This window comes from Clarias gariepinus, chromosome 10, assembly GCF_024256425.1.
Source record: "Clarias gariepinus isolate MV-2021 ecotype Netherlands chromosome 10, CGAR_prim_01v2, whole genome shotgun sequence".
Classification (NCBI taxonomy): Eukaryota; Metazoa; Chordata; class Actinopteri; order Siluriformes; family Clariidae; genus Clarias; species Clarias gariepinus.
Window position 1 is genome coordinate 7,118,803 of NC_071109.1, and position 13,878 is coordinate 7,132,680.

Here is a 13,878-nt window from a genome sequence, read left to right on the forward strand (position 1 = left end):
TGTGAAGTTCAAATCGTTTTATCAGGGTTATAGTGAGTGTCTATGAATGAAGTATTAGTCTTTATGGCGCGAACTCTAAAAGCGCTATCATAAAACCGGAAACAGTACGATCTGTTTCCGGGTCGTTGTTCGCTGTTCCCGGACGTTTCACGCGGGAAAAGGGGGAGCTGAGGTAATAAGAGAGAGAGTCTTCTCCTTTTTTTTTATTTTAGTGACGCGAAACTATTAAATAAACCCATATAATCTGGTTATTATAATTATATCGTGATTTTATGTCACTTTTGATTCTGGAATTATATCATATTTATGTTGTGTGTTTATGAAAAACAGGCTAGCACCGTTATCCGGCTAGATAGCTAGCTAAGATGAGTTAGCTTGAGTTACATCAGTGTGTTTTAAACTAGTTAAACCAGGATGAGTTAAAAACGGGATGTAATGATAAACGCTTACACATTGTTTCTGGCACCGAGAGCTGACTTGTGTGGTGTGTGTGTGTGTGTGGTGTGTTATTCAGAGAGCAGAGATGGGAGACACACTGGAGTTCAATGAGATCTATCAGGAGGTGAAAGGATGCTGGGTAAGACACACACACACACACACACACACACACGTGTCTCTGATCTGACAAACATACCGCTCAGTTTTATCCATAAAGTTATTGTAAAATAATATCCATCTGTATTTGATTGTTTTAGGTTATTTATATTTACATGAGTTATTTTCTTTTGTTTGTTGTGTTCTTTACAGAATGATGGTCGGTTGAGGTTCAGCAAACAGTCTGTGGTCTACAAAAGCAGTAAGACGGGAAAAGTGGACAGCATCTCTGCCCCTGATCTGTCTCTCGCACAGTGGCGGCGCGTCTGTCTCGGACACGGAATCAAACTGGCTACGAGCACTGGTCATGTTTACAAATACGACGGCTTCAAGGACACGGTAATTTAGGAAGTGCTGTCTGTCGCTCTGAACAAAAAAAAAAACATGTTTGTAAACCCACAGTTGTTTACTTTTACTTGTAGGAAGAAAATCTGGTTAAATATATATGTATATATTATTCCCAAGCAAGTGAACAAAGTGAAAAGTCCAACAGGTAAAATATCCGGGGCGTTCAAGTCAAACTGAGACTTTTCCCAGTGATGAAATTTCTCAAATACCAGCGATTGACATTTACATGAAAACTTCAAATGTAGTACAGTCATAAGACTCTTAGCTGCAGTAAAAAAAAATTGGTGTAAACATTTTAAAGAAGGCTGTACGCCTGTGAGTTACGATACCTGTTGAGGTGGCTCGAGTCACATTCATAAACATTCAGCAAGTGGAGCGTCTAATCCTTAAATCAATGGATAACTTGTCGCTAACTGGCAGAAGAGACATGTCTGTTGGTAAATGATTGTGTGTACAGTTCACCCAAACACCGCTTGCACTTTACAAGAACTCGGCTGGGAGTCATTGACACATCTCGCGTACAGCCCTGACCTCCCTTCAAGCCATTTCCTCATGTTTGGGCTATTAAAAAGAGTTTCTGGGAGGCCAGTGTATGCAGACGTGAATCAGTCATGGCTTTGGTGTTCTGAGAAAACTTTTTTTTTTTTTTTTATGGTATCCAAGCACTAGTAAAACACTGGAATAAGTGTATTAGTGTAACAGGGGGTCTTGATTCTTTTGTGTGCTTATTCATGTATTGCCACATGAATCAGCGTTACAGTATCAAAAGTTGCACAGGTAAAAACACGTTGCATTCACTTACACCAGTCTCAAAATACAGCGAGCGCTAATTTGTGTAGAAACATACGAGTTAGAAGCCATGCTCAGCTGCATGCTCACAGTTTGTCACTGCACGCTGAGGAGACACACACACACACACACACACACACACACAAGTATCAGCTTGGGTGGGTGATGCATGTCTTCCTTCGAAGACTGCTAATTTTATTAGTCTGGCACACACTTATGTAGCACCTTTACAGTTCCAAAAAGCATTTTATGTATCTTGTATACTCAAAAAAAGTCTTAATGGTCAAACATTTTAAGATGAGTTTATCTGTAAACTTTAATAAGGTCTGTTACTTATTGTTACGCTGAGTGTGTATACTTGTACTCTGTATAGTGTGTGGAAAAACAGTATCATGCATTTTTTCGGTTTTAATCTGTGAATTTTCTTCTTTTATTGCAGTCCCTGTGGTGTGGTTATTGTCATAAAAGGAATGATTCTGCCTGCGTGTGTGTGTGTGTGCGCCCGCATGTGCAAAGACGGTGATGAACGAGATAAATCAGAGACTGGCGATTTAGACAAATGGTGTTTAACTTGGACTGCAGGAGATCTGATGTAATGTCCGATGTGATGCTAAATAGACCGATTTGACTGTCTGTGTAACTCAAGATGCAGCAGGAAAGGGACGCGCCGAGGCTCTCCGGGATTAATCAGCAGCTTCGGTTAACGAGTGTGTTTTATTGCCGTCTTCGTCCAGGAAAACGTTTCGCGCAAAAAAAAAAAAAGGTCTTCGTGACAAACCAGACAACCTGATCTCCATTAGTGTTACACTTAAATATATGTCTGGGTTTGAATCGTGATGTTTGTCCCAGTTTACGGTGAGAACAGGGGATAATTTAAGAACAGGAAACGAGCGCTGTAATGAAAGTTCAGGTTTGTGTATAAAAGCAGGAGATGAGGTGGATTAGGTGTGTGTTGTTGGCGGTGGAGGGATGTAAGCAATGTATTTATTTTTTTTTTGGTTCTGCTGACTGTGCAGATGTGTCTCTCTCCATCCCGCTTTTCGCTCTCTTTCTCCCCTTGTCTTGCTCAGACACACATGTACAGCACTAGTGTGACATGTGGAAGCGATTGTGCAGCGCTGGATAAATAAACAGTCTGATTGGGTGCGTTCAGTATGAGCCTGTGGCCGGATTACGCGCACCTCCACCATCCCAAAGGGCCGCGGGGCGCAGTGCCGTCAGCCGACCGCTTATTAATGAAGCCGGGAAAGGGGGAGGTGGGGGGGGTTGTGATGGGTGGATTTCAGTGGGGGTTTGATCTAAGCTGAGCAGGAGGGAAGTGAAGAATTAATTCTGTTTACTGCTTCTTTCTAAACTCTCTTTGCTCTGCAGGACTTTGACAAAATCTCGGCGTTTTTTAAGGCCAACTACAAAGTCGAGCTGACGGAAAAGGACATGTGCGTCAAAGGCTGGAACTGGGGGACGGCAAAATTCTCAGGTAAATAGACTCTGATGCTTATTAAATGTTTTAAATACAGTGCTCGGAAATTGCTACAGACACTGGCACGCGCAGAAGCAGCGGCGAACATGAGCAACATTGTTCACGTACTCGCACTCACTCAGCGTTTCTCAAACTGTGGGTCGCAGTGACCCTCTAGTGGGCCCTGATAGTATTGCTAGTGGTGTCTGAGAGATTTCAGGCAATACAGTCAAACACCAAATTAGCAGGGGTCACGATCTTAGAGCACCTGCGATTTGTGAAAAAACGCAAATTTTGGATGTGGTAAAAAAAAAAAAAAAAGTTAGTTTAAACTCTGAATATGCTCCAAAAACACTTGAATTATATTTGGAACTCGCCTTTCAGAAACTTGTAAATACTTATGACTAAATATTTGCATCCCATTTATAAGTTTTATGAAAAGTAATCCATAGCCATAGTGTTTAAAATTAGATTCCTTTTCTTTCACCTATTTGCCCGACCCGTTTTTAAACCAGAGCACATTCTATATTTCATCATTAGTGAGAAAGCATAATTTATGATCTGCATAAATATCCACAAGTTGGCGCCAGAGTCAAATCATTCCTCCGCTTGTGATTTGTTTCAAACTGTAAAATGTTTAGTGGATCTCTCCATATTAACGTAGAAATCTGCCTTTGAGCTCTGCTTCTCTTTCTGCCGTAATTGTGATTTATTGTCATGATCTCTGGCTAAATGTAAAAACTAACCTTGATACTTTAAATTATGTGTGGAATGTGACAATATTTAGTAAGTAATTGTCCTATTAAATGAACTACTAAATGGAAAATTGTTAGTTAAGTGTTCCATTACATAATTGATTTTTTTTTTTTTTTTTCTTTTTTTTTTTGATTAACTGTTTATAGTTCTGTAGATATCTGCTAGCTACAGCCTCGTGCTGTGTAATTTCTTTAGTGAAGGTTTGGGGGAAAATCTCTGATGATAACCAGTGTTGGAAACTGCATCTTGTAGTTCTAATGCTGAAACCTGTTGACACTTAGTGTGTGCACTGTAACTAATCAGATGTTAGGTTTCAGCATTAGGGCCCGCCCACGAGTTTGATGGGCGACTGAGAGATTGAATTACTTCATGGTGTATGTCAGACTAGTGAATATAAAACAAATAAAACATTTAATTAAAAATAAAAAAAATACAGCAGGAAATTAAATTCAATATCAATTTAATTAAAATGACGTTTTAAAAAAAGTAATTCTACTTAATTAATTAACTTAGCTAATATTGTCACATGTCACATTTTCATAACTGATGTATTTTTATTGATAAAAAAAAATCCAGACACTCGGTGCCCAAAAAAACCCCTGATAACAGGAGTGTGTGTAAAATTTAAACAATAACACCAAAGGGAGAATCCAGCACTCAATGTCGATGTTCAATCATACACCATTAAGTTGTAAGGAATTAGAGCAAAGTGCTTTTCTGACACGAAACAAAACCATGCCTTCACTGACATTGGCTAGTTGGTGCACGTTGTCATAAATCAAGTGATGTTATAAAGAACAAGCCTGGGCGTGGAAGTACCAAATAGTTTGTCTTTGACCTGGAAAGTAATGAATATCAATCAACCTACAAGAGTTTCAAAAACAAAACAAGCCTTTAACCACCGAGCTTGGGATGTGACTAAAGAACTCATGGAGGTCCAAACAGCAGGAGTGCTCATTTTTTATTAGAAAATTGGTGTAGTATTGCAGCCACATGTTTAGTGTCTCACAGCTGCCTCGGATACGAACACGCAACACGACAATTAGAATACCACCCAATCTGAACGCGAAAGGGTCACGCACAAACACATTGTCGATTGTGATGTGTTTTCTTTTTATTATTTAAAAATTTTTTTTTATATAAATGTGTAACACCCGTCATTTCTCTGCATTATCCATCCAGGGCCGTTGCTCTCGTTTGACATTAACGAAAGCCCGGCGTTCGAGATCCCCCTGGCTAGCGTGTCCCAATGCACCACGGGCAAGAACGAGGTCACGGTGGAGTTCCACCAGAACGACGACGCGGAAGTGTCGCTCATGGAGGTCCGCTTTTACGTCCCGCCCACCACCGGAGACGACGGCACGGACCCTGTAGAGGTGGGCAAGCAGACAGCCGGCAGTACATCTTTATTATAATGAAGCTAAATTTTGATGTCTTCCTGTAGTTGACGTAAAAACAGGAAGTCTTTGACAGGAAGTATCTAATAATAAAAGCTTTAAAATCAGTGGTTTTTCTGAAAGTGCAAAGAAATCCCATTTCAAATCCACTGAGCATTTGTCTTGAAATAAACTCCTTAAAAGAGGCCCTGAGACGCGGCACAGATAAATAAAACCTTATTTGGAGTGAAGTTAAAGGGATCTCTTTCTTTCTCGTCCTCATCCAGGTCTTTTCCCAGAATATTCTCTCTCAAGCAGATGTTATTCAGGCTACTGGAGATGCTGTGTGTATCTTCAAAGAACTGCAGTGCCTTACACCCAGAGGAAGGTAAAAAAAAAACAAAAAAAACACTACACACACATTTGGCGTTATAACCATGTCATGTCTTTAATCTACTAGCTCTTATTTCTTACTGGTATGTTTGTCTCCCATCCACTTTTTCATCCAGGTACGATATCCGTATCTATCCCACATTCCTACACCTGCACGGTAAGACGTTTGACTATAAGATCCCCTACACTACCGTCCTGCGTCTCTTCCTGCTGCCACACAAAGACCAGAGGCAGATGTTCTTTGTGGTGAGTATTATCATCATGAAATGCTGTATAGAAATCAGAACTGAGCTTGCCAGCATGTCTTTGTGGTATTGCTGCCCCCTGCTGGCACTAAGTAGAAACAGCTGGCGAGCTCAGGGGTCAGTAGACATGACACTTGTCTCGTCTAGTTCAGTTGCTGCCTCAATTAATGTAGACTTTTTTTGGTTAGATGTGGTGTTTCAGGGGACATATTTTTTTACCTTTTAACACCAAAGCATCAAACGGTCACTTCATTAGGTACATCTTGCTAGTGCTGTGTTGGACCACTTTTGCTGTACCTCCTTAAATCTTGGTGAAATCAATCTAACAAGGTGATGGAAGCTTTCCTTAGAGATTTTGATCCATGTTTACATGGGAGCGTAAATGAGAACTGTTGATACAAACCGGGATAAATCCATGCTTTCAGGTTGTTTACGCCAAATCTGAGTGTCGCAACAGAAATCAAGACTTCTCAGACCAGGCAACATTTTTCCAGTCTCCTGTTGTTTAATTTAGTTGAGCCCATGTGAATTGTAGCCTAAGTTTCCTGTTCTCAGCTGACAGGACTGACACCCGATGTGGTCTTCTGCTGCTGTACCTAATGAAGTGACGAGTGAGTGTATATTGGAAACAAGCACATTTAGAAAGAATTCATGTTACATATGTTGGTTAAAGATGCATTAAGTAAGATTTGTGGAGGGAAAAAGATTTTTGATGGGTAAACTGATTAAGTTTTTAAAAGATTTCGAAGGGGTCCCCAAACTGTGTATTTATTGATGCCCCCATTTTCACCCATGTACACAAAGCCCCGCCCAGCTAGAAGACTGACAAGACGTTAATTAAGAGGTGAACAAATTGTCTTGACCAAAAGGCAAATTTTCTTGAGACAGTTTATTTTTTATTTTGTTAAACTATTTTATTATTATTAGTAGTAGTAGTAGTATGTAATTTTTCACATTGTTAGCTGTAGAGAGAGTTTAAAATATTGACTATTTCACCTCTAAACAGTTGTAAATAAAATCAAGTCATGTTGAACATTTGTTTAAAAAATACATATGCGTTAACCTGATTATTATTGTTTTTCTTTTTTTTTCCTTTTTTTTTTGTAAATGATATCGAACAGTGCCATTTTCGTTACATTATTAACAGAGTCATATACACCTCTTGCTTGCTTTCTAAATTAATAATGGCACTATTTTGGATTTTATCCAATTTTTTTAGCATAAAATAAAGTAAAATCTCTACTTAAAAGCGCAGATCTAAGGATCGATTTAAAGGTTTTCAGTACTGATAAAAATGTAATTAGATGATGTATTTTTATTGCCTGTGAAGGTCTTGCACGTTGTTGTCTTCACATTACTACCATATTAAAGATATGTATTTCAGTTACATCTTAAGGTAATGTAAATTAATATGGATTGTGTGGAGCGATAATATTTGATATCATTGATACAAAGATTTATTCGAGTATTTATTGGAGTTACTCTGTCCGAAGGAAAAGAGCTGCAGTGAATCAGGTTACTAAATAAGCATGTCTGTAGTGCATCATATGAAAAGGGAAGTCCGGCTAACTTTACCAGTCCGAGTGTTGAAAGGAGATCAGCGTGCTCGTGATCAAACCCACAAACGCTGTTCCTGACTGCGTCGTGTCATTTTCATCCTCACTATTTCAGATCAGCTTGGATCCACCCATTAAGCAGGGCCAGACACGATATCATTTCCTCATCCTCCTTTTCTCCAAAGATGAAGACGTTAACCTCACGCTCAGCATGAGCGAGTGAGTAGCTTGGCCTCTTTCTTGGCCTTTTTGTTGTTGTTGTTTTTCTTTTTCTTTTATTTTTTAAACCTAGCTTTTTGTGTCTGTCTCTCTGTGGGTGGGGGAAGGCCCCCTGGTTACAGTTAAAATGATTTTGTCAGCTCTTTAACCACATTTGTTTCTTTTTAACCTCTCTCTCTTGCGCGCTCTCTTTCTCTCAGGGAGGAGGTGGAGAGGCGCTTTGAGGGAAAGCTGAACAAGCACATGTCCGGCTCTCTGTACGAGATGGTCAGCAGGGTCATGAAGGCCCTGGTCAACAGAAAGATCACAGTGCCTGGAAATTTTCAGGGGTGAGACCACGCATGCTTCCAGTCCTACACTCACACATGTCACAGACTGGTTATAAGCCCATTAGCTGTGAGTTTGGTTTCTCGATACGAGCAGATGCCTTTTTTTATTTATTTTTTTTCTTCTCTTAATGGCTTCACTTGTGATCTTTTAGGAAGTGGGTAAATAATTGATGTTGGGTTTTATTCGGTCAGCTATGTGCTGGGATTTCTATTTTTAGAAAAAATCTGCCTGAAAGAAACATTTTAAAGCTGCTTTGAATCCAACAACTAAAGCCTTAAGTGTAGAAAAATAAAATAGAACAAGCCAGAAGTGACTCGAATCCGATTTCTTTGACCCAAATGTGACCCTGATGTTTGTCTGAATACACAAATCTGATCTGAGTCCCTTTCGTATATGTTCCTAGATTGGATGCATATCCAATACGTGGTCATGTGACTTGAATGAGAACGGGCAGTTTAGAATTCATGTGATGTACGCTATATTGCCAAAAGTATTCACTCGCCTGCCTTTACATGCATTTGGACTTTTAAAAGTAACATCCCATTCTTAATCCATTGGGTTTAATATAATGTTGGCCCCGCCCCCTTTATCCACGCTAGTGAACAAGGATTTTATAGCAGTGCTAGTAACAGTTGCTAAAACGACTCAATATACAGCCAACTAACTGCCTGCTTTTTCTTCAAAGCAGAATCCCAGGCATAATTTAAGCCACACTGTTTTAGTGTAGCAGCGTAATGGTTAGCACTATGGTTTGTGCACCTTGCACAGGGTTTCGATCCCGTCCTCGAGTTTTGTGCGCATTTATGTTCTCCCTGGGTCTCTGCCTTTTTTATTTATTTTCTCCCTGTCTGTGTCTGCGCAGTCATTCAGGTGCTCAGTGCATCACGTGCTCGTACAAGGCCACGTCAGGGCTGCTGTATCCTCTGGAGAGGGGCTTCATTTACGTCCACAAGCCCCCGGTGCACCTGCGCTTTGAGGAGATCTCCTGCGTGAACTTCGCTCGAGGCACCACCACGACACGCTCCTTCGACTTCGAGATCGAGACCAAGCAGGGCAACCAGTACACCTTCAGCAGCATCGAGAGGTACACTACCCAGAATTCTCTCCACAGCGACGGCGCTGTCTGGTGTCCACGTGCAATAATTTTAGAAACCCGTCTGTGTCGTTTCTCCGTCTTGTAGAGAGGAATACGGCAAGCTGTTTGACTTCGTTAATGCCAAGAAGCTCAGCATCAAGAACAGAGGCTTGAAGGAGGTAAAGTAATCACGTAGCGTGTAAACAGATGGAGCCTGGCTGCGTGCGTGCATGACCCGACCTCATTAAACAAAATAAAAACTGAACATAACCATCTAACCACCTCAGGGGTTGGATTTTTTTGTATTTATTTATTTTTATTTCAGAACATGATGTAAATTGATGTAATTTTTTATTGCCATCTCCTGGACAGGACAGTGTAGTGGAGTCTTTGAGGCTATAGTATTTTTTCTTTCCTTTTTTTCGTAGGACATAAAGACGACCGGCGGCTACAGCGACTCCGACGAAGATGAGCACGATGCTTATCTGGAGAGGATGAAGGAGGAGGGTAAAATCAGAGAAGAGGGAGACGAGTCCGAGGGAGACAGCGGTGAGTGGTGTGACTGCCGTGTAACATCTTTTCAGCAAAACACACTGTGTAACTAATATCTTTTTCTGCAGACGAATCCTTCAATCCTGGCGAGGAAGATGATGATATCGCTGAAGAGTGAGCTATATTTCTTTATTTCTTTGGTAGCTTGATAGCTATTTTAGTAAATATTTATTTCTTTTCTTTTCTTTTGTGTGCGCGTACGTGCTCTGACAGATATGACAGTAACGCCTCGGCGAGCGACAGCGAGGGAGGAGATGATGATGATGATGATAGTGAGGGTGAAGGGAAGAAAAAGAAAGTTGAAAAGAAGCCCAAGAAACCGGTGAAAGAGAAAAAGGAGAGAAAACCACGCAAAGAGGTAAACCGAGCTTAAATGCAAATTGTTTTCCCCCCAATTTCGTCCTCCTCTGTACACGATCGTAGTGTTGATGATGATTTGGCTGTGATTAGACACGGTGGTCCGACCACTGAGCCCTCGATGGAAAGAAAATGATTCGAATCTGTTCCTGTTTAACCTACACTGTTCATCCCGTTACGTGTGCGTGTTTCAGTCATTTCTCTGCCTCGCGTTGATGATGCACAGACACCAGATTTCAGTCAGAATTTTTTTTCTCTTCTCTGTTGGGCACACGACACCGCATGTGTCCGAGGGTGTAAATAAAAATGTAATTAATACGATCCATCTGTGCAGCATAATTACTTCCTGGTGTGTTGTGAAATGTGCCGTACTAGTGATGCACAGATGATTGTGTGTGTGTGTGTTCCTGAGTACAGAACCTGACTGCTGTGCTGTTTATGTTAGGACAGTCAAATTTGTTTAACATTAGATTTAAAGTTTAGTGTAGTATTTACGTGTGTGAATCCAAATGATAAAATATTTGGTATTGCTGCAGACAGAGAACACAGCTTTCATCTGTCTCTGTGTGCATCTGTATGTGTGTTAAATTTTTATATATATTTTTTTCTTCCATTCCGTCATGAATCACGAATCTTTCGTGTGGTGAGTCACGTATCACCACATTGACTTTTTTTTATATAATAGGAATTTTTAGATTTAAAATGGAGATAAACCGATTGATCAGCGATCAATCAGTGACCAGAATTTCCTGGTTTTCAGTGTGATTGGCTGTGATCGGTTATAAACGATTCTGTACTGAGCACAGAACCTTAGGACTGGCGCAATAAACGCACTTTTGTGCCGTTACATTATCAAAAATCATGCACGTTAAAATCCTCAGGTCTTGCCTCCGAGTGGCGCAGTGGTAAAGTGCTCGCCCTATCATCCAGAGATTACGAGTTTGATTCCAGGGTGATGCTGTAACCTCTTGCAGCCGGGGGTCTAGAGAGAGCTCTTGTACCTAGGTGCTGATTTGATTCGAGTTGCCATTCTATTCGTATCGTAATATCCTATCACAAGGTGTATGTAGATTCCCATCCTTTATATGGTTGTCCTAGGAGAACCCATAGTAGCTGCCTGTTTGGGGTTGTTCTGATTCAGTTGTCCATGCGTCATAATTTGGACCTTGTCGCAGTCACTAACATCCTTACAATTATTCATTTTCTGCTTCCAACACCTCATCAGGTTAATTTTCTGCCTAATATATCCCATCCTATATCCAAGCATCATTATTGTTCCTGTAGCTACTCTGACTCATATAATGAGTCGTCCAGCAGATGGCGTTGTCTTGAAACGTATTTTATAGCTAATAATTCTTAAACCTAAATGATTGGATGAGAATAGTTCAGAAAAAAAATCTGAGTACTATAGCGCTCTAACAGCACTATAACTGGCCCTCTCTTTCACTGACAGAAAAAGGTGAAGGACGCTGGAGCTCCTAAGAGGCCAATGAGCGCCTACATGCTGTGGTTGAACGCCAACAGGGAACGAATCAAGTCCGAGAACCCGGGAATCTCAGTCACGGAGATCTCCAAGAAAGCTGGAGAGATGTGGAAGCAGATCGACAAAAGCCGCAAAGAGGTTGGTCACAGCAGTATCACGGCATCATTTACAGTCAGGAAGAAGTAATCCTATTATATGACCCTAATAAATAATTATAATTAAAGTACACTACAAAGCTATCACACACTTCCCTAAAAACATTTTTTTTTTCAGTCTCAGCGCTGACTGTTATCACTTCCTTTAATAACTCATTCAAGCTTCACATAAACAAAAGACATAAAGGGAGAACTTGACTGACCCTGAGCGCTTTCTCTCTCTGTGTAGGAGTGGGATAAGAAGGCGGAAGAAGCTAAACGGCAATACGACAGAGCGATGAAGGAATATAAAGAAAGCGGCGGAGGAGCTTCATCATCTGCCGTCAAGTGAGCCAACACACACGCACGCACACACACGTACACAAGCTCCTGCTTTATTTACTTTATTAACATGCCTTAAAGACACCAATTCCATAAAAGCTGATTTAAAAAAAAAAAGGTTTACCGCTACGCTAAACTCGTAATCAGTAATGACATTTTATCAAAAAGTAAGATTTAACCCCGCCTTGTTTTACTCTGCTGTACGACAGAGAAAAGAAGAAGAAAGGTGGAAAAGCAGACGAGAAGAAAAGGAAGAGCGCAGGAGAAAAGGAGCGAGACAGAGGTGGAAACGAGAGTTTTAAGAGCAAAGAGTTCATTTCCAGCGAGGAGAGTTCATCTGATTCCGATCGCGGCAAAAGTAAAAAGCGCAAGGTAACAATCTCCTATAATCACTTATACAGTCTTAACTGTACAGTGAATCAGTTATAATATATAAATAGAAAGTAATGTCTTATTATCTTTGATAATGTCAGGCTGATGAAGATGATGACGATGAGGAGGAAGTTGCCTCTACACCCCCCAGCTCGGAGGAGGAGTCCGGCTCTGACTAAAGGCGCACACGTCCGCTGGGGTTCTGAGAACGTGACCTGCCCCTCAGGATAAACTACCAAACTACACACCGTGTTTTCACTGAACGTTATCGAGCAAGCGGTGCTGAGAAACAAAATAAAAATTGGCTAAAACACAATCTAGATGATTGGACCACATATTTACAGCTAACGCATTAATCCATACGTTAGCTAGCAAGCTTTTAGAGTCTGGGCAAGCATTAGAAAGAAATGTTTTACACAAAAACAAGTTTTGTGAGAATCATTGCTTTTACAGAGATATCATCAATATTTTTGTTTTCTATTTCTAAATTAAATTCACAGGATTTCCTTTTTTTTTTTTTGACGTTCAGGGAAAACGGTGCAGTCTTTCATGCTGAATGTCAGCAATGTTTCAGACCACCACTGTTATTTTAGGAAATTTCTATTTTATTCTTTTTCCTAAATATTTTCTCAGGCATCGCAGTCACCCATAAAACACACATGTACACACACTGACCGATCTTTGGACCAATTTTTTTTTCTGCCTCCTCAAGCACTGGTGTAGATTCTCTATATGGTGAACGGAGACCATGGAGAGGGGAGGACTGTTTTTTGACTTTCATTTATGTCGAAGTTTGGTTTCTGATGGCAACAATGCAACTAGAGCTCTTTACTATCTCTTCTCCTATTTGTAGAAACTTTGATTAAAAGGAAGAAAAAAAATCAGGGATCATTAGCGTTATCTTGTGTTTTTGTTTCCCTACACTTTTACAAGAACCTGTACTGCAGTTTGATTTGAATATATGGATGTTACGTTTTGTCGCAATATCAATAAATGTTTTGTAATAAACTTGGCGTGTGTTGGATGAGCTTGTAAGACTCAAAATCCCAATAAGAAGCAGTTTATACACTCCCAGGATAAAGATCATTAATCTCGGGTTGGTATTCCAGTCTTCTGGTGTCTTTTCATCCGTCACACCAGAGATGGTTTTTAAAAACTATTGAATATTTTTTTGCAGCTTTAATTGATCAAATTCCAGGAGTTTACAAGTTCATACACACTAAACTGACTTTTGTATTTGACATGCGTCGATAATATTCTAGAATTTACATTGTTTTTGTTTTTTTACTATGGAGCATGACTATATAAAATAAATGTCATTAACTAAGTGAAACAATTATACTGTTAAATAGTGATTAAATAATTTATTTGTATTAATTCCAATTTAAATTACTTGTTTAGTGAAATTTATTTTATATTGCTAAACTTCACCCATAATATTTTACTATCTAACTCATGGTTAGAAAAGAATTGGGAATACACCTATAGCTGATTAAAA

General features: G+C 40.0%; 1 protein-coding gene across 1 annotated transcript; it reads left to right on the forward strand.

Annotated features, from left to right (window-relative positions):
• Positions 1 to 121: 121 nt before the first annotated feature.
• On the forward strand, positions 122 to 13,716 carry ssrp1a (structure specific recognition protein 1a). The gene is made up of 18 exons (XM_053506326.1): positions 122 to 172; positions 515 to 577; positions 748 to 933; positions 3,103 to 3,208; positions 5,129 to 5,322; positions 5,610 to 5,710; positions 5,832 to 5,961; positions 7,632 to 7,735; positions 7,936 to 8,064; positions 8,928 to 9,149; positions 9,247 to 9,319; positions 9,569 to 9,689; positions 9,761 to 9,806; positions 9,906 to 10,050; positions 11,503 to 11,670; positions 11,917 to 12,014; positions 12,218 to 12,380; positions 12,482 to 13,716. Exons 2-18 carry the CDS (start codon positions 524 to 526, stop codon positions 12,557 to 12,559), a joined length of 2,118 nt encoding a protein of 705 aa, XP_053362301.1. The 5' UTR covers positions 122 to 172; positions 515 to 523; the 3' UTR covers positions 12,560 to 13,716.
• The last annotated feature ends 162 nt before the right edge of the window (positions 13,717 to 13,878 follow it).

Coding starts and splice junctions, on each gene's coding strand:
- ssrp1a (XM_053506326.1), top strand. CDS start 524: ATGGGAGACACACTGGAGTTCAATGAGATCTATCAGGAGGTGAAAGGA. Junction 578..747: donor AGGAGGTGAAAGGATGCTGG/GTAAGACACACA, acceptor TGTTCTTTACAG/AATGATGGTCGGTTGAGGTT. Junction 11,671..11,916: donor TCGACAAAAGCCGCAAAGAG/GTTGGTCACAGC, acceptor CTCTCTGTGTAG/GAGTGGGATAAGAAGGCGGA.